General features: G+C 25.9%; 1 protein-coding gene across 2 annotated transcripts in view; it reads left to right on the forward strand.

The window, feature by feature from the left end:
* Positions 1–526: 526 nt before the first annotated feature.
* LOC145829216 (CCR4-NOT transcription complex subunit 6-like) overlaps positions 527–19,062 on the forward strand; it is a 50,238-nt gene continuing 31,702 nt past the window's right edge. The window contains exons 1-5 of one of the 2 annotated variants that reach the window (XM_082936951.1): positions 527–640; positions 2,280–2,466; positions 8,260–8,435; positions 9,400–9,524; positions 16,243–16,344. In XM_082936951.1, the coding sequence (XP_082793077.1) occupies positions 544–640; positions 2,280–2,466; positions 8,260–8,435; positions 9,400–9,524; positions 16,243–16,344 (687 nt within the window). In that variant the 5' untranslated portion in view covers positions 527–543. The remainder of the gene's footprint in view (positions 641–2,279; positions 2,467–8,259; positions 8,436–9,399; positions 9,525–16,242; positions 16,345–19,062) is intronic. The other variant, XM_082936952.1, reaches the window with a different exon arrangement.

Below are 19,062 nucleotides of genomic sequence, written 5' to 3' on the forward strand. Positions count from 1 at the left end.
TTAAAAAAAGTCAGGAAAAAAAAAACTGTTACAATTTACCTGAAAGCCTTTTAATTCATATACTTTTAACTGATCATAATTTGTTAGAATGTTTTTACAACAGTTAAAAGGAAATAAAATTAATATTTGAAATTGTTTACTTTTAAATTCTCAGTTTAAAAACATGTCCAATAAATTTTTAAAGTTTTACAATCAAAATTGTCTTCAAGGTTAAAAAAAAATTACAATTAGAACTGCTTAAAATGTTTTTTTTAATCTTTTAATATTAAAAAAAAAACTTAACGATTTATTTCAAATTAAACAAATGTTCCAATTGATGTAAAATTTTAGTTTATAACCTAAAAAAAATCATAAGCTGTTCAATAGAAATTGTTATTAAATTTTAATTTTTATTTAACAATGCCAAATGTAAAATTATAACAGTAACATTAAATTCAAAAAATATGAAAAGTATTAATTTTAACTTTACAATGCCAAGTGTGAAATTATAACAGTAAAAAGAAATTTATAAAATGTTAAAGGTTTTTATTTTTAAAATTTACAATGCCAAACGAACATCGCAATGGCAAAATGGAGGTCGCCACCATCAAGGGGTACCACCACAAAAAAAAATTCGATAAGGACCAGATCGAAATATGCGGTTGGTTTTGTTTATTAACATTCACTTATCATTTTTATTTTTAAATTTTTAGTTATTATTTGTTAACATAAAGTTTTCAAAGACCAACAATCCTGTATTGTTGTATACTTTAAAAGTAAGAAACATCTTAATTTTCATACTTAATTTTTATTTAAAAAAACCTAATAATGGTTAATGGATCCATGGGAACAACTTTGAATTAGCATATAATTAACTATTTAAATATTTTTTTTGATCAAACCACCGCAGGAAAACTTTTAACAAATATAAGATTAAACTAGTCGGTTGGTATAACTGTTTACTGTCATAATTTAATTCAAAAATATTGAAAAAAAAAACTTATAAGTAAAATTGTATTATCAAGGAATAAATTTCGACCACTACTCCCAAAGGCCGTTTGACCAAGGTGTTGTTAGAATCCGAGGTTAGTAAAAATAAGTTGTCAATTTAGTTTGTATTAATAATTTTTAATTAAGCTACAAGAAGAAACTGGACAAGATTCAAGTAGAGATTTTGGGTTGGTGTACTTTGGTTTTGATATGTTTATATGTGTTTTAATTTAATGGATTAGTTAGAAAATAAACTAATGAATAATGTTTACAACAACTATTTTCATAAGAAATAGTTATAAAGTAGTTTTGAAAGTTTGAGAAAGAAAAAAAAAGGTCATAGTAAAATGACATAAACTTGAAATATTAAACGCATAAGGTTTATTTTTAAATTAAGTTGCATCTGTGCAAATGCAAAGAATTAGTCATAACAGCTGTGCAGTCATTCCAAAAAACTAAATTTTTTTTTAGTTACAAAAAAAAACTAATCAGTAAATGGTGCCATCTTAAAGCAACTTGGTATTTTTGTGTCATCTACTTAAAAAAAAAATCACCGGAAAAATATTAAAAATCAAATTTAATGTGTCTTAACAAAACAAAATTGCAGCTGTTTTTATGTAACTGTTTCCACAACTTAAAAAATAATAAGTGAAATTTCACTGGATGAAATGTGAAAAATTATTAGACAAATAAGTGAGTAAATTTAAATAGAGTCGCAAGATAAATTACAACAACTTGTAAGCCATTGAGTTAACTTAAAGGCAATCACAATAAACAAAATCTAACCAACAGAAAAGTTTAATATTCAAAACACTATGTGTAGTAAAACCCATACAACGTAGGAAAATGTGACAATCATATAAACTAAAAAAGTTTGTTATGAAAATGAAACTAGGTTATAATTAGAAAACTTAGTAGAAATATAACTCACAGCTACTTTTCATTTTGAGCCACTCAGCCCTTATAAAGTTCACACAAAGTCAATCACATCAATGTTTCTTACAATGTTACAACAATGTTACAATGTTACAATGAATACAACCTTTCTAACCAGAAAATGTAAAAACAGATGAACAATAAAAATTATTAAAATAGTGGTTAAAAAATAACTTACAGTTCTGAAATATGTAGTTCAGTTCACATAAAGTCACGTCAAGTAATCAAAAAATATCCAAAAACTTGAGGCCAAAAAAAATAAATAGTAAAAAAAATAGTTCAAAGACAACTTACAGCAACTTCTCATTTTCAGAGTCATTCACACAGAAATTTTTCGTCCAATCCAAATTTTTTACACAATAAATGTTTTACAGGAAACGTGAAGAACGTTTCGCCGCGGCTGTGGGTGCTGAAGAACCTGACGGTGCTGAAGATGAGCAACAACCAGCTCACCAGGATCTCGCCCGAAGTGCAGAACCTCAAGCTGCTGCACAAGCTCGACCTGAGCGGCAACAAGCTCAGGAGCCTGCCTGCCGAAATCGGAAACTTGTACTGCCTCAGGTTTGCGGTCCATTGTTGATATTTGTTGTTATTTTAATCTAATTGGTCTCAGGTGTGATCCATTGTTCATTGTAATTTTAACTTTATAAATTATTAAAAAGTAACCTGAAATATGGATCTAAAACACAAAAAACGTTAAAAAAAACTATGACCATAAAGGCGTTTTTTTGCCTCTAAGTTTAGCCAAAATTGGAAACTTGTACTGCCTCAGGTACGGTCCATTATTAATATTTATTGCTATTTTAATCTAATTAGTCTCAGGTGATCCATTGTTCATTGTAATTTTAACGTTATAGATTATTAAAAAATAACCTGAAATATGGAGCTAAAACACAAAAAAAGTTGTACTGCCTCATGTTTGTGTTTGGTCATTTGGTGTTTGACTTTTTACCATTGTAAATTAATAAAAGAAAACCTGAAATATGAAACTAAAACACACAAAAAAAGTGTTAAAAAAACTATGACCTTAAAGGCGTTTTTGCCTTACATACTGAAGTATGTAACAGAACAGTATAAATCAAAAGCTTGTACTGCTTTTAAAATGTAATAGGGAACAGTATAAATTGGAAACTTGTACTGACAAAGGTTTGTATTTGATCCATTACTAATATTTATTGTAATTTTTACATTATAAGTCAACTAAAAAAAAACCTGAAATATGAAGCTAAAACGCAAAAAAAAAAGTTAAAAAAAACTATGATCATAAAGGCGTTTTTTGCCTTGTTTTTTTTAGTTTCAATGCTTTAACTATAAAACAAAACATTATAAATCTGAAATTTGTGTTGCATTAAGTTTGTATTTCATTTCATCCATTATGTTTTATAACTAATCTTGTGGTAATTTAAAGTATAAAGAGTTTGATGTTAAATTATAAAACACCTGCGAAATTAACCTGAAAAGCAAAAAAAAATTAAAAAATATATTTATTCCATTATGTATTATAGCTAACTTTGAGGTATTTTAAATCAAAGTATAAACATTTTGATGTTAAATTAAAAAACACCTGCAATATTAAGCTGAAAAGCTAGAAAAAAAAAGTATAATTAAAAATAAGGCCTTAGTTGTATGTGCATTTTGTCTCAGGATTTTATTTTTCAAATATCTTGAACAATATTAATCAAAAATTAAAAGACAGTTAAGGGCATAGGGGGGTTAACACCTTTGTTTTAAATTTTATCTTATTTTATATAGTTTTTACTAAGCTACAAGATTCATTTTACAGATTTTAAAAATTCAAAATAATTTTTGAGATAAAGCTGGTCAAAGTTGGAGGCAACAATAGGATCCATATGGAAGGCGCAAACTAAAACGGCAAAAATTGACTTTTTCACTAAAAATCTATCTTCTCCTACGTTTTTTGAGTTATCTACCTCAAACTTTTAGGAATTGTTCCTTGATATATTTAGAAAATTCTGTCGGAACAAAATTGAGAAAAATTAAAGAATAAAAATTTTATAATAAAAAAACTTTTTTTTGTTTATTTTTTATATAAAATTTTTGTTTTTCAATTTTTTAAAAACTATTTCCAACAGAATCTTCTAAATATATCAAAGAACATTTCCTAAAAGTTTGAGGTAGTTATCTCAAAAAACGTAGGAGAAGATAGATTTTTAATGAAACAGTCTATTTTTGCCGTTTTAGTTTGCGCCTCCCATAAGGATTCTATTGTTGCCTACGACTTTGACCAGCTATATCTCAAAAATGATTTTGAATTTGTTTAAATCTGTAAAAAGCATTTTGTAGCTTAGTAAAAACTATCTAAAATAAGATAAAATTTGAAAAAAGGGTGTTTACCCCCCCTATGCTCTTAATAGCTTTAGAGGCCATGAAAAAAGGTTGATTTAAAGGTTTGATTTAATTTTTAGCTTAAAATATTACATTAAACAGTTTAGACATAAACAATTTTGGTAAGATGTTGCAAAAAGAAAGTTTTAATAACCCAAAGCCATAGGAGAGGTGCAAATGTTTTTTTGAAAATTAATAAAAGAGGCACTTAAAAGTATGTTTGCACTAAATCTTCACAAAGCTGGAGAGGGTGCATATTTTTTACAAAAACTGAAATTGATGCTAAATTGATAAGTAAAAAAAAGATTATAAAATAAATGGCTAGTTTTTCTAATTGGTGGGCCAGATTTATTAGAATTTTTTTTCTCTAACCACTTAAGGACATAGGGGGGGTTGGGTAAACACCCTTTTTTGGTTTTTTATCTTATTATATATAATTTCTACCAAGCTACAAGGTGCTTTTTACAGATTAAAAAAAATTCAAGATCATTTTTGAGATATAGCCGGTCAAAGTTGGAGGCAACAATAGGATCTTTATGGGAGGCGCAAACTAAAACGGCAAATAACTAGAAATTACAAAAAATCTATCTTCTCCTACGTTTTTTGAGATAACTACCTCAAATTTTCAGGAAAATGTTACTTGCAATATTTAAAAAATTCTGTTGGAACAGAATTAAAAAAAAAAATTAAAAAAAAATTTATAACAAAAAACTTAAAAAAAAACTGTTTTTGTAATGTTTGTAAAAAACTTGGGAGAAGATAGATTTTTAGTGAAATAGTCTATTTTGCCGTTTTAGTTTGCGCCTCCCATAAGGAACCTATTGTTGCCAGCAACTTTGACCGGCTATATTTCAAAAATTATTTTGAATTCTTTAAACCTGTAAAAAGCATTTTGTAGCTTAGTAAAAACTATAAATAATAAGATCAAAAACCAAAAAAGGGTGCTTACCCCCCTATGCCCTTAACTATCAAAGAATGTGCCATAAATAGAAAAAAATCTTTTTAAGAAAATGGTAATGAAGTAATCATATAATAAGCACAAGCTACAAGAATGAAAATAAGTAGCACATATATGTTTTAAGCTTCATCCTAAGTTTTTTCAAATTCTTAAAACCATTTTTTAACTCTTAAAATTCAACAAAAATCCGGTTTTTAAACAATATTGGTTATAAAATTGTTTACCATTTAAACTAAACAAACTAAATTTAATTTAAATATATAAAAATATGATTTAAATTAATCTTTGTACTATTTTGAATTTATTTTAAAAAAATAACCTGGCCTGAGGGCATAGGGGGATCCAACATTTGTATTTACTAAAATTAAATTGGTTCTTATATGAAAGCTTTAAGTACAAACTACAAGCCAGTTTTTATAGAATTAAACAATCTTATTTAACTTTTGAAATATTGTAATTTTTGTAAAAAAAATTCCGAAATAAACCTATTTACAGAAAATTTTTTGAGGTCAGTTTTTACAAAAGTTTTAAAAAATCACTAAAAGTATATCTTCTTAATTTTTTGAGCCAGAGACCACAAATTTTAAGTAATTGTTCCTTACTTATAAAAAAAATTACTTATAAATTTTAGTAGTTTAAAAGATAAAATTTTATGACAAAAATTGAAAAAATATTTTCCTTCTAAAAAAAAGTATTTATTTTTACTTGAAATTTTTCAAAGTCCAAATTAACGTTTTTTGTTATTTTATAAAGATTATACTGAAAGGTTATCTTGATTTATCATGAGTGTGTGGCAAACCTAACTAACTTTCACAAGAATGAAAGAAAAAACAAATAAATTTCTGTCATTGAGCCCTAAACTTAACTTTCTCAATCCATATGTGTTTAAGATGGTTTATGTTGGTTTAGGAATATGGGGCTGTTACAATATTAGTTAAACTTTTAATATAATGCTTAAACTTGAACTATTAAAAAGTCTTATGTGGTATGAATTGCAAAAATTAATTTTCTATAAAAATAAAAGAGTTACTTATATTCTTTTGATGACAAAGCAGCATCTAGTAAATAATAAACTAAGTAAATAAGATAAGTTGCATTACAAAGTTAAACAGCTCCAAATATCTAATTACTACTCAAAGGTATTTAAGCAAAAAATGTTTTTTAATTTGTTTAATCAAAAAATTAAATAAAAAAACTAAATTAGTTTCAACCACTCCCACCACAACAACATTTAAAATAATTAAAGAGTTAAAAAATGTTTTTGTAAACAAACTATAATTAAAAACAGACACAGTTACTTAATTATTGCAAAAAAAAAGGCTGCTGAAAAAAACAATCTATTTTTAAACAATCTTGTGCATGTTGTTTAGACTTGTTAAACCAAAAGGAATGATTCTATTTTAAATTACACACCTAAACATGGAGAACTAAATAGTTTCTCATTCGAGCAGAAATCAGTCAACCGAAACGAGCCATATTCGTACTCAGGGACGGTTTTAAAATACTTTTCACGTAAATATTACCTAAATTTAAATTTATACGTTGATTAAAGAAGAAACCGAAAAATCTTTTTATTTGTTAAAAAAAACTAAATTTTAAAAACTGCTTATTTACTGAAAAGTAAAAAAGAACTTGTTTTTATAAAAGTTAGTGCGTAAAAAAAGGTCTTAACTAATCAAAGAACTTTTAATCGCAGTAGAATACAATAGAAGAGAATCTACTCTTAAAAGCATAGTTGCCAAAAAACCAGGAATTTGACAACTTAGATCAAAAAAACCTGGACTTTTGAGAAAAAAAAAAAAAAAAACTGGAATTTTTAGCAGTTTTTTCACATGAAGAAATTAAATTTTAATGTAAAACAAAAAATCTGTCATATAGATAAAATAATTTTGTTACCATAAAACTTTTATAATCCTAAAACACATTTTAAGTAGCTTAAGAGTATGTTTTTAGTTGCTATGCTGTTTAAAACATTTTTTTTTACTTAACTAACTTTATGAAGTCCTAATAAGGACGAAACCGGTCTCAGTCTACCGAACTTGTGGTCTGATGATCGAATTGGCGTGATCAACCCTATTGTTAACTTTATGAATTTATTCTTTCAAGAATTTATTTTACAAACTAGATTTTTGTCAAAGACCCCGTCAGTGCTTAAATAAATATTATTCAAATAGAATTTTATATCAAAACTCATATCAAAAATTAATTTTACGTTAAAATAGGGCCAAAAATTTCTACTTTAGAAAATCTGAAAGGAATTTCTCAAAAACTTTTGGCATCCTTGTAAAAGTAAATTTTTTGATATAGTTACTGGTCAAACAAAATAAAACACAAAACTTTTAATCTAAAATAATCATGGATCAAAGCAAAAACCGAGAAAGCGATCAAATATCGATCAAATATCGATAAAATCAATTCAATTATTATCTATATTACGTTCAAACTTCACATTTAAAACCTAATCCCTATAAAGTCCTTTGTAGTAAAACTTTACTTGAGTTATTTTGATAAAATTAATCAAAAAATCATATTTATACAACATGCTATTTTCTTACCGATAACCCCAAAGCCTGAGTAAACCATTTCGTTGTAATGCTAATTAATTTCACACTTACAGAGTTTTGAGTTTATTAAAAAATTAATATTTTTCCCCAAGACCTTTATTTGAACAATAAAAGCTCCCCTTTTAAAAAATAGTGGTTAATTAACTCTTTACACCCAAAAAAAACGATATTTTTAAGCTCCAAGAGATCTGGTTTTATATAATGCGTAAATAGTCTACTAATTTAAATTGACAGAGAAATGTTATATTGTAATAAATTTACAGTGAATTCAAAAGCAACACAGAGAGTTGATTAATATTTATTGTATAAATATAATCAACTAATCTTTTCTCACAGAGTTTCCATTTAAACAACATGATTTACATTCTCCACTTTTACATCCCAAAAGCTGACACACTTAAGCCAAAACAGTAAAACGAGCTGATATTTTGCTAATTAAAATTTTAAAATAATATTTGTAATTGATGATTATTTTTTTTCTCACAGAGAACTTCATTTGAACAACAACATGCTTCGAGTCCTGCCGTACGAGATCGGCAAGCTGTTCAACCTTCAGCTGCTCGGCCTGAGCGGGAATCCCCTGAACCAGGACATACTGAGCTTGTACAAGTCGGGCATCCAGAGATTACTGAGCTTCCTATTGGACAACCTCGCAAGTTTGTGTTAGAACGATTGTTATAGATAACGATTAAAGTCCGTAACTAAAATTTCACATAGTGTTTGTATCTAAATTACAAAATAAAACTACTAAATAATATATTATTTACTTTAATATCCTCAAATGTAAACTTAAGTTTGTAGAAGAAAACCTTAAAAACAAGTTAAGCGTAGTTTCCATTGTGGCGACGCACTTATCGCCTAAAATTACTCAGACATGAAATTTTAAATTGAGGCAAATAAATTTTATTAAGTATTCAGAATTCTTTATTTTTTGTAACCGTAGTTAAGGTTAGGTGTTAGGTTTGTACGGAGCAGACTGAAAAATGGTAAAAATCTCTGGCAGTAGGGTTAAAGTTAATTAATATATTAAGGGTCATTTTTTGCAAGAGTCTTCAAATTGCAAGCAGGGTTGTCAGAACTTCATAAATAAAGAGTTCTGATTGAAATTTGTTAAGTTTATTTTAATATCTTGCTCAGGTAGTTTTATGGCGATGTTTGAAATCTGATAACTATGCTTCCATTGCAAATTCATTAACTTTTGTCATAGTCGTTTGTACAGCTTTTATGTCAGTTTAGCACCGTCTACGCGCTAAATTAACAACACATGCAAAAGTTACAATTTTTTTTTAAATTGATAACTCGTATAAAAGTCAGGCGTATATACTTCTAGCCCGTTCTAAAAAGTTAAATAGGGTCGTGTTTAAGCAATTAATACCGCATTTCTGGGAATAGTAGTCAAAAATGTTTGCGTAATTACAATTTTATTCAACATTGTTACGGAGCATACTTCAATGTGGTAAAAAATCTCTGGTAGCAGGGTTTAAGTTAATTATAACATTAAGGGTCAATTTCTTACAGAGTTTTCAAATCGCAAGCAGGGTTGTCAGAAATTAAATTAACATGATTGTATTCAAACAAATCATTTCAAACTTAAAATTACAATTTTATTCAATACGCATTCAACAGTCACCGCAGCGGAACCACCGGTGAGGGAGTGGATACAGAAGAAGGAAGCCTTGAACATCCGGGGCTCCTGCGTGTTTTCAGTCATGTCGTACAACGTGCTCTGCCAGAGGTACGCCACAAGACAGGTTGGTGTTTTATTGTATAATTTAGCTGATTTTAGTGAGAAACGTCTGGTAAAGAAGGTTAAGAGAAACTTAGTTCCAATGATGATCACAATTTGTTTTTAACATACTGCATTGTTATTGCGTGTTCTCTGTAATTGATATTGGTAATTATTTTTGTGTGTTCTCGGTCATATCTTACAACGTGCTTTCCCAGAGGTGCGCTTCTAGACAGATATGGGTATCATTATGTTTTAGCCAAGTTTTCTCTTTAAACTATTGTAGTCGGCTATCTTGATATTGTATGTTCAGTATTTGAACTTGTCAGCAGATTACTAGTTTTTTTTGTACCTTACCAGATTGGTTAAATTGTCAGAAGAACTCTTATAGAATTGCTATACAAGACAGGTTTTAATAAGGTTCAAATTTAAGTTCTATAATAAGTATGCCTCTCAAAAACGGCCTTGCTTTTTCTGTTTGGTGTTAAACAAGTAAAATTTGTGCATAAAAAGTGTCACTTTGACGCAAAGATTTCCAAGTTAGCTGGTTTTTTTTTTTGAGGTTGTGCTCTTTAAATAAAAAAAAAAAATATCAGTGAAAATTTCAGCCAGGCATGATAATATTCAGGGTTGCTAAAAAAACCTGGAGTTTGACAATTTAGGCTAAAAAACCTATAAAAATCTAGAAATAGAGAAGTTTAAAAAAAAACTTGGAATTTTGAACAAAAGTCACTAAACAAACTTGGAGAAACAATGTAATTATTAACAATTTTACATCTAAATGGTGAAATTTCGATTTGACTCAAAAATTCTAGCAAGACTGAAAATATTGTTTGTTTTGTAAATGTATAAATTTTATTAAAATAATTTATGTTATGACTCAATACAGCCTGTTTGTTTTGTAAACAAAAAGTTTGTTTTCCAGAGACCCTGGTTGTTTACGCAAAAATAAACAAAGTGTTTCTTGTTTGCTTGCAAAACATTTTTAAACTTATTACAAAGCAATGTCAGTCCTGACTTTGAGCATCAATAACAAAATAAAAAGTAGTTTAATGTATAAAAAATTTTCAAGTATGATCCTAAAAAAAAAGTTAAACTTAAAGTATAGTTTTCGGATAAACACTTGCCTAACATTGAAAAATAAATATTAGCTCAGAATGTGAAAACATTACATAATGAAAAATATTGATGTATATTTTATCAAAATTAGATTGACTTTCTTGATATATAGTAATACATTAGATCCACTATATAAAAATATACGCCTGATAAAAATTCACCCTATATCAATGTGCACTGACACAAATTCAATATTAATTTCACCGGTGTTGGTATTGATTTTTTAATTACATTAAAAATATATTCAGATGTATGCGTTTCAACATAAATCATTAATTTAGAAACTTAAATTAGATTTTTTTCTGTTTTAAGCAAGGTTTTAGAATTAATGTATTAAATATTAGGCGATTAACAAAAATTTTTAATTTGATTTTTTGTTTAAACAAGCAAAAAGGACTCATTATAAGTATATCATAAATGTATTTTTATATATTTACGAGTTTATTTAGAAATAAACTTTATACTTTATAAGTTTTCATATAAAAAAATTATTAAAAAGTTATAGCATAAATAGTACATTAAAGTTTATTATGTATAAGATATAAAATTTAATGTTTTGAAAGACTATTTTTTCTTGAAAATAAATTGATACTTTTTTACCTTTTAAAATGATAACATATACCAAAAGCAATGAAAACACAGATAAAATACCAAAAATAAGATTAACTAGTTTTAATTAGTTATATTTAAGAATATACAAGGCATGTTAGTTTTATATTTTTGTATGCTTAGTAGCAAAAAACGATAGCCTTTACCGCAAATTTAGTAAATCTTTGATATCTATCTTAATTTATCGCATTTAACATAATCTTGTTTTAATGGTTTTACCGTGCAAAACTGTTTGACTTAAGTTATTTGTTAAGGGTTGTTTTTCGATCATTGTCAGTTATAACCTGCATACAGTAAAAAAACAAGTTGCATTAATAAAACTTTGTAGGTCCAGCCTTTATTTCAGCAATGTAGGTTTTGTATGACTAAGTTAAACAAAAGGCAGAATTTTTAATCAGACCATTTTATAAAGTGTTACGGTTCTTGTTTTTAGTATTTAATTAAATTTTAGTTTTCATTGATTGAAACAAACATTTTTTACCTTTATACTTCTTTAAAGTTAAGCCGTTTTATTTTTAAGTTAATCATTTAATTAAACTTTATTTTTCAATCAGTAAATATTTGTATTGTTTCAATTATAATGTATATGCAAGTTTTCTGTCAGCTAATAATGAACAAGTTTGTTAGTTTGTCAAAAATATTAAGCTTTATTTTGGTTAAATGTTTTGATATTTTAAATAAAAACAAAATTTAAGGTCGGTTGTTTACGTGACAACATAATTTAAAACTTCTCAATCAATGTCCCATTTTTGTGGTTTAAACAAAAGAAAAAAAAAGTTAATATTTTTGTATTGTAGAAAATAAATCACAAGACTGTTTGATGACCTACCTTCCCTTTTTAAAAATTATGGTTGATTGAATTATAAAAACTTTAATTTTACAGTTAATTGCCATCACAAATTATTATGATTATGATTTTTTTTTTAAGTTATAAAGTTGAAATCTGTTTTTATACTGAAAAATAAATCTTTTTTTTCAAAGCTTTTACTTTAAAAGTCTGCAATTTTATTTCTTACACTATAAAAAATTTTACACAATCAATGAGTTTCAAAAGCATGCCAACGAGAAAATATTAACAGTTGAATCAACTAAAAATTTCGATTGATTTACTAAAAGTAGTATTAAGAAGTTTTTATTCTTCAAGTTTTTAAATACACAATTTAAAGTTGAAATAAAACATTAAGTTGGATGAATAAATAAGTTCTGATGGCTTGTCCATTTTCAATATGAAAAAATAATCAATAATTGAATATTAATCATGATAATAAATTTATTTATCCCTTATATCCGTGAATCAAAAGTTATAAAAACGCCCAAAAAAGATATTTTCATGTTATCAAATTAACAAAATACTGCTTTTTTTTAGTTTCAATAAATGAAAAAATAAAATACCATACCCACATAGAAAAAAGAGCATTTTAAAACGAAAACATAACTCAAAACAACTTTGCACTTTAACCTTTTATTTTATAAAAATATTTTATTTACTAACAAAATCAATAAATACCAAAGACACTTCTGCAAAGGCACAAATTGGTTCAATTCTGTTATGTTCACTTTAAATTTCGGTATTTTAGTATTAAACACGATAAAACAATGGATATTCCCGAAAATAAAGGTTTTAATTTACTTGTTTAATGCCAGAAAAATAACTTGAAGATGTGAGATTTTTTTACTCGAGTGTACAAGTGAATCAATAAATTTTTATGGCATGTCTAACATGAAAAGGGTTTCGTTTTTGTTATCTTTTCAGTTTTTTTCTCAAAACAAAATTATTTGTTTTAAGAAGCAACTCCCTTTTTATTGTTTCCAATTCTCCCGTGCAGTCGTAAAGAACTGCAATAAAAATGTTTGCTGCATAAAAAAACGTGCAATTGATTTGTTTTATTGTTTTCCCAATCGATACGGTTGTTCCGTATAATAAAAGGTTTTAAATGAAAAATAAAATAAAAATGCGAAAAAAAATGATTGATGCATACCAGGGTTGCAATTTCCTCAATCAATTTAAACTTTTTAAAGTGGAAAATCAATAGCATCAAAAGCATGTTTAGTAAAAAAAAATTCTACTACATTTGCTTTAAATTTTAGTTATTTTTTAAAGGCATATTAACATAAAATTTCAATAAACTCAAAAGCTCGCCCAAATTAATGTTTTATAGTTTTTAGTTAAATACAATAACATCATTTTTTTAAGTAAAGGTAAGAATTTTTATAATTTAGTGTAAAGTAAATCAATAAATATCCATGGCATGTTTGACATGAATAGGATTTTATTTTTGTTATCTTTACTTTTTCTTAAAACAATTTTTTTAATCACTACCCTTTTTTATTTTATTTTTTCCAATTTTCCGTGCAATCACATCAGAAAAACAAGCTGCAACAAAAATTTTTGCTGCATAGAAAAAAGAAAATTCTTTTGTTTATTTTTTTCCCAATCAATATGGTTTTTCCAAAGTTTTAAAATGTTTTGTAATGATAACATCACTGCATACCAAGATTGCAATCTGTTTGAGTGGATTTGCAATTTCCTCAATCAATATAAACTTCAATAACTGAGTGCTTGTAAAATCTGCTATACCGAAAAAGTAACTGTTTTAAGTTTATGTGTTTATATTTTTTGCCACTCATGATTTTCCCAGGTGTATTTGTTGTGTAAATACCTGCTTATTACACAATAAACCAAAACTACTTATATACAAAAAACAAAAAATAATTTATTTTTTTTCCTTATAATTTTTACTGATTAACGTATTTTTTTACAAACTAAAGCTAGTTTACAATGATAAAATTCTACAATACATAACAATTTAATAAAATTAGTTTGTTTATATTGATTTACTAATAATAAAAAATAAGCTCCCGTTTACGCTGGTTAGTATGGCCAGGTATGACCTATGGTTGTTAGTTAAACATTTCAATGCCTTGTATGAGGGCACACTAAACACTAAAATCATGTATGATATAAAAAATTAACAAAAAATGAAAATATTGCTCCTGATCTAGTGCAACCATAACGTTAGTAGGTGTTTAAGTATTTAGATACATTATGATTCATTGTTTTAAAAAAATAAACATCAAAATGTTTAAAACAGTTCATTGTTAACATTTACAAACTCTGTAATTTTAAATTAAAAATATTCCCGAAATCTCGTATTTTCAAAAACCTGGATGAACTTAAGAAAATCTGAAAGAAGTTTCTAAAAAACCTTTGGCAACCCGAATAACGCACAAAAAATTATATATATATTATTTAAAAATATAATTTCTGATTTTTTGCAATTTTATTTTAAAAATAAACCCGAAGTCTTGTACTTTCAAATATTCAAAATCTGGAAGAAGTTTCTTGAAAACTTTTTGCAACCCTTAATGAAGCACAAAAAAACAAAAATCATTTGAAAATTACATTAAAAATATAATTTCTGACCTGCGCTGCAATTCTTGAAACTTGCTGCATTCCGCAAACGAGATTAAACCTGAAGCGACTTATTGTGTGCGTATTTTTCCAAACAATCAATAAAGTTTTCTTAGCTGTTCAGACCGCAAAACGTTTCTTACGATTCCTGTTCTGAACAAGCAAGTTGTTGTGAATTAAGTTTTTATTTTAAATAAAAATAATAAAGTACTTGAAAAAACCATTATAAAACACATTTTAAATAAAAAACCATCATTGTTTTTTCTGGCTTCTTAACCATAAACCACAGAGGCTGTTGCGAATCCTTTTCTAAACGAACTAGTTTTTGCAAACAGATTTGAGATCAATTGTTTATCAAATAATTTAAGCATTTTGCTAAATGTTTAACACAAAACCATGTTTTTATGGACACTAACATGAAAAAAGATTTAATTGAAATTGGACTACTTGAAAGCTTCACAATTTTAGTTTTTAAGTAAAAAATAAACAAAAATTTTTTATTGTAAAAATAAGATTTTAAAAGAATCTGATGTAACAAAGTTTTTATTTTGTATGTTAAAAAAAAGCTCATGAAAAAAAAAACTCTATAAGAAAATATTCTAAAGATAATTTTACAAAAATAGCAGCTAAAACGGCAATTGTTTATTGATGCCAAATAGATGCATGTATTTTTTCCTCTCAGATCAATAAATGAGTTTGCATGTGACTTTAATACATATTTTGGTATGTTGTAAATGAAACATAAACATGTAAACGAAACACAACTGAAAAACAAAAATATTTTGGTTTTATTAAGGTTTCAAAGCAACTGAAATTATCAGCATACTAAAAAGACTATTGAATATTGATGCCAAATACTAAATGTATTTTCCTCTCAGATCAATAAATGAGTTTGCATGTGACTTGAAACAACATTGCAAATGTTTTATTAGCGCTGTGCGTTTATATATAAGTATTGATTTGGTGAAAATGTTGTTTAATACACGCATAAAAAATAAATAATTGATTTCTTGGCTTAAATTTTTTAGAAAGTTTTTTTTTTGGCACAGTTCAATGTTTTTTATATTTTTTATAAAAAGTATGTTGATTTTAATATGACTAAATTAAACTAAAAAGTACAGAAACTTATTGTATACAATTTAAGAGGTTTCGAATGTTTGTAGCTCTTGACAAATATTAATAATAACTAATTAAAAATTTACTGAATTAATTTATAAAAATCCCTACACAATATCATCATGTTAATTTTTCAGTTATACGGAAATTATGAAACTTTTGTTCTTAACATAAAGTTTTCACATTGTATTACATATAAAAATTATTTTAAATATTTTTTCACAGTTATACGTGAATTATGAAACTTTTGTACTTTACATAAAGTATTTATATTCTACTACATATAAATAAAAATAATACGGTTTTTTCACAGTTATACGGAAATTATGAAACTTTGTTCTTTACATAAAGTATTTATAATGTACTACATATAAAATAAAAAATAATATTATTTTATCACAATTATACGGAAATTATGAAACTTTTGTACTTAACATAAAGTTTTCACATTGTATTACATATAAATTTTTTTTAATATTTTTCACAGTTGTACGGATACTGTCCACCATGGGCACTTGTGTGGGACTACAGAAAGAAAACGATCATGAGAGAAATCAGCTTTTACTCGGCTGATATTTTGTCACTACAGGTTTGTTAAATAGTAATTTGAAATAAAAATATTAATTATTTATAATTCTATATTAACATGAGAAAAATCAGCTTTTATTCAGCATATATCTTGTCAGTACATACATTTTCCTGAAAATAATATTTAATTAAATAATTTATTGCGATATGAATCAGCTTCTTTCCCATATATATTTTTCCACCACTGGTCTGTTAAATATGCTTATATAAATAAATAAATAAATGAAGCCCATGCAAACTAGTATTTATTTGCATGTGAAAAGCAAAAAGTTGTGTCTCGTGATATTTCTCACCACACTAACAAAAACATTGTTATGAATTTTTTTAAGAGATGACTGTAATAAATAAGCTTGTCTATTGATAATGAGGATGTTTAAAAAGGTGTATTTTAAAATAACTAAAGCTGATTTTTCACCAAAAAAAAAAGCTTACTGTAAAGTTTTGGCTTTTAAAATTACTTTTGAAAATTTAATGTTTAGCTTTTGAGAATTGAATTTCTTTTATTGAAAGTTTTATCTATTCAAACCAGAATTTGTTTAAGTATTTTATTAAAAAATCAATTAATACATCAGCAAAGTTGTGCGCTAATGCCTTTAAAACTATTATGAATATTTATATTCAGATTAACAACTGCTTAATTGACATTTATTCTTAGTAATCATTCTTTTGAAACTTGCTTACTTAACAAAAACACAATGAGTGCCTATTCAATTACTGCTGATAATTTAGATTTATTGGTAATTAATAATTAATGTTCATAAATAGAATAGAAGATTTACGTAATTCCAAGAATTTACGTGCAATTTACAGTTATTACAAGTTTTGTTTTCTCAGTAATTTACAAAACAATCTCTTAACCTAATATAAATAAGTTTGATTCTTGAAAGTTCAAATTTTAATGGTTTTGTTAAATTGCTTTGCTCATAAATAAAAACTTGATAAAAAAAATACAAACAAAATCTGAAGCAATGTTAATAATATTTGTTATTTTACGTGGCCGAAAAGTAAATTTTAATGTGTTTTTTAAGAAGTTATTTCCTAAATAGAAAAATTATAATTAGTCTGAATATTTCGGTATAAACATTATAATACGTGATAAAATATATTATTATAAATTTCTCCTGATTAGAAACTTAATAATAACTTTTTTATTACATTTCTTGTAAGTTTTACAAGCTCTATTTTTACATACATAGTTATTTAGCTTCCAATTTCTGATAAATTTTTTATGCAGTTTAACTTATATTAAATTTAACTTGATACTTTTTTAAAACAAGTTAAAAATTCCTATACAAAATTTGTATGTTGTTTGATTTTTGTATTAAGGAAAGAGAACTTTGACCGTTATAAATTGAAATGAAATTTAAATATTAAAAATAGAAGTGGTTCAAATTTATTACTTAGAAATAAAGTTTGAAATAAAAGATATTACGTTAAGATTAAAATATTGAAAACAATTTGTAGATAATTATGACGTTAGTTATTAAAAGTTTAATTTTGTTTCGGTCTGTGTACGGAAAGGATTAATAACAAATTTGATTAATATTATTAACTTGTATTGAATGATTGATTTATTGCAAAACCAGTTTTGATATCATGCACCAAATTATGTTAAAAATAATGTTGCACTGCTACATTGAAAAATAAAAACGTACTAGTAGTATTCATCAACTTTTACTTGCAAAATTTAAGCTTTTTTTAATTAGTTTTGTAAAACCTTAATTTTCAAATTTTGTCTTTTATATAAATCTCTTATTTGCACCCTAGACTGAAGTTGGTTAAAATTGAAGTTACAATGACAAACAGTTTTTAATTGATAAATTGTTATAAAAACATAAAATTCTACAATAATAGTTCAACATATACTTATCAAACTTCAATCGAACACTACAGCTGCGGTTTCAAAGATTTATTTTTTTATATTTCTATGGTCTTTATACAGTTGTAAATCCTATGTAGTACTACGTTAATGGTACCACAATTTTATATTAAGATTTCTTAATATTTGAGGATACATGAAATTAATTTGTAATTTATTTTTAACTATAACCCTTAGATTATTTATAGTTGTTAAAGTATTGGGTGCAAAATTGTAAACGTTAAACATACAGCAATTCATTTGTTATGATTAGTATAAAAATATAGTTTTGTCGACTTTTCATCAGTGTATTTTTACTTGCGGTGAATAAGATAACAATGATCGAAAAGAATTAATTTGTTGCGGTTTGAACGCACTTGACATGTTAATTTAGCAAATTAAAAGCCCGCTTCAGCTTATTGAAACTTGTGATATTGTTTACAATGGTTTTTGTTGATTTAATTAAATTTTATTCTAATTTATTCAACGATTTTTGATAAAAAAATTATTGCAGCTTGTTAAACAAATATTCCTAAACTAATTTCACTACCATTTTTCGTTTATAACAATAATGAATTTTTTAATCCAAAATTTTTAACTACTGTTAGAAACCGTGTACTAAAAGTTTAACTATTAACTTTTATCACTTTTGAAAACCTACTTTAGAAGTTTAAACAGTTTTGGAATTACGAGTTGAACTGTTGAAATGTTCACAATATTCTTGTAGTAAAATAATATACGTTCTTTGGTTGAACATGTTAGCAATTGTTGGAAGTTTTCAAAAACTCGTATAACTTAATAACAACACCATTTTTTATTAATATTAATACCATTTAAGTATTCTGCTGTTAAAAACCTTTA

This window comes from Thalia democratica, chromosome 2 (genome assembly GCF_965202585.1).
Source record: "Thalia democratica chromosome 2, ktThaDemo2.hap1.1, whole genome shotgun sequence".
Lineage (NCBI taxonomy): Eukaryota > Metazoa > Chordata > Thaliacea > Salpida > Salpidae > Thalia > Thalia democratica.